We start from the raw sequence: 2,151 nt of genomic DNA on the forward strand, positions 1-2,151 counted from the left end.
AGATGGCCGCTCACACTGAGCCTGGTTCTGCTGGAGGTTTCTTCCTGTTCAAAGGGAGTTTTTCCTCTCCACTGTCGCTACAAACATGCTTAGTGTAAGAGTCAATGAATCGATGCAATCAGCTGGTTTTCCTTAGATAGAAAACTTTGAATCAATCTGACTGGATGATCTGGTTGAATCGTCTCTATAAAGTGAGCTGAGATGACATGATGGGAATTGGAGCTATAGAAATAAACTGAATAGAACTGAATTGACCTGTTGACAACTAATACATTTTTCCAGCTCTATCAGTCATGGATCCTGTTGTGTGAAAGTTCTGTTAGCTCTACGCCTGCCAAAGAAACAGACGTCCATCCCCGTGAACACTGGGACGGAACTCAATGGGAAAGGAAAGGATTCTGGTTTCAACCGTTGCGTATATTAGCTGCGACGTATGAATGTGAAAATATTTGGTCAGAGTAAAGAGCCTCGGTTTCCATGAAATATGTTCAGGTCAGCACTTTGAGCCGTGCTGACATGAAAACAGTAAAGTTTTCATCTCAGCATAACTTGAGGATTCAGATGTTTTAACTGACCTGGATGGTCCACCTCTGGCCACCTGCAGTCCAGGCTGTCTGGAAGGTCCATGCTGGGTTTGGGAACGGAGGCGTGGTGCTCTGGGCTCCCCCTGCTGGCTGCCTCTGTCTCTCCTGAACGATGTTTCAGAGGCTCCAGCGTGTTGAAGCTGCTCATCCACTGGCGGATGGGTTCAGCTGGACGCCCGGTCAGGACGCCCACTGAGGGGTCGCATCTCCGACCGTGGAGAACCCTCCGTGTCTCTTCCATCCCACACTGCAGCAGCCGGTAGTAGAGAAGGGCCTGGCCACGCACACACACGTCCTTCTCCTCCTCTGGAAACAGAGCTGCCATCATTGCCATCATCAGTCATCATTTTTATCTCTCACCTACAGACACACACCTATGCAGTAGTGCAGCAATCTCCCCAGCATGTCCTGAGTCTCAGCAGGACGACACAGAAACAGCCTCATGGTGGACGTCAGCAGCTCCATCTTCAGTTCCACAGACGTTTCACTTCTCACTCCGTCGATATACGCTTCTAAGGTGTAGGGGGCGCTGGACACCCGCTCGCCGTGCACGCCCAGCAGCCACAGCAAAGCCTGCCGCCCCTGATGGACCACAACAACACATTCATTTATCTCCGGACATTTCCTCCCTGTTTTCTCCTATCTACAAACAGTGTTGGGGAGTAACGGATTACATGTAACGACGTTACGTAATTTAATTACAAAAAACTGTAATTCGTTACAGTTACAATGAGAAAATATGTAATTCAGTTACAGTTACTTCCGAATTATTAAGAATTACAAATTTTGTTACATATTTTTTAAAATATAAAGAAAAACCTTTGCGAAATATGTACAGTGAACCCTCGCTATAACGCGGTTCACTTTTCACGGTCTCGCTGCTTCACGGTGCTGCATCATGCATTGTTAAACTTTATTATCGAACATAATCAATGGCGGCATGTCGGTTTATAAGGATCTTTTGGCCCAGAAGAAAAAAGAGCGACAACAACTACCGATAACTATGTTCTTCTCTCCAAAAAACACACCTGCACCGCAGGCTTTAGAAGAAAAAACGCCACAGAGCAAAGTAAGAATGCTCCGTCAGAACAGCAGTGAAATACTGTACTGCACACGTCAGTCACTATCTGTCCTGCTGTACTTTGTATTGTTTTTCATAATCATTTTTCATTTTCTCCCGTTCCAATCTGTCACGGCCGAGCGGTGCTGATCCCCGCAATATTAACTCTTCAGTTCGTATTGATGATTAAAATTATTTATTTATTTATAACTATATTATTTTACAGTAGCCTACAGTAGTTATTTGTAAAAAAAAAAAAATAAAAATAACCAGACAATAACAACGTCTATACCGTAGGCTACTTTTATTTGTTAAACAAATGCTTGGGCCTGTAAAAAGTTTTTGTTCCTTGATTTCAATGTTGTATGGAGTATTTCATTGTATAATAACTTTAAAAAAATAAAGGTTTCTACTTCACGGATTTCACCTATCGCGGGTTCTTTTAGGAACGTAACCCCCGCGATAAACGAGGGTTTACTGTAATGATATTTTCATTGCTTCGCGCCC

General features: G+C 43.9%; 1 protein-coding gene across 1 annotated transcript in view; it reads right to left on the minus strand.

The window, feature by feature from the left end:
* ap4b1 (adaptor related protein complex 4 beta 1 subunit) overlaps positions 1 to 2,151 on the minus strand; it is a 34,643-nt gene that overhangs the window by 15,890 nt on the left and 16,602 nt on the right. Inside the window, exons 11-12 of the mRNA XM_015389068.1 lie at positions 959 to 1,166; positions 576 to 890 (exon numbers count right to left, since the gene is read on the minus strand). Coding sequence (XP_015244554.1) covers positions 576 to 890; positions 959 to 1,166 — 523 coding nt within the window. The remainder of the gene's footprint in view (positions 1 to 575; positions 891 to 958; positions 1,167 to 2,151) is intronic.

This window comes from Cyprinodon variegatus, unplaced genomic scaffold (assembly GCF_000732505.1).
Source record: "Cyprinodon variegatus isolate N-32 unplaced genomic scaffold, C_variegatus-1.0 Scaffold447, whole genome shotgun sequence".
NCBI lineage: Eukaryota > Metazoa > Chordata > Actinopteri > Cyprinodontiformes > Cyprinodontidae > Cyprinodon > Cyprinodon variegatus.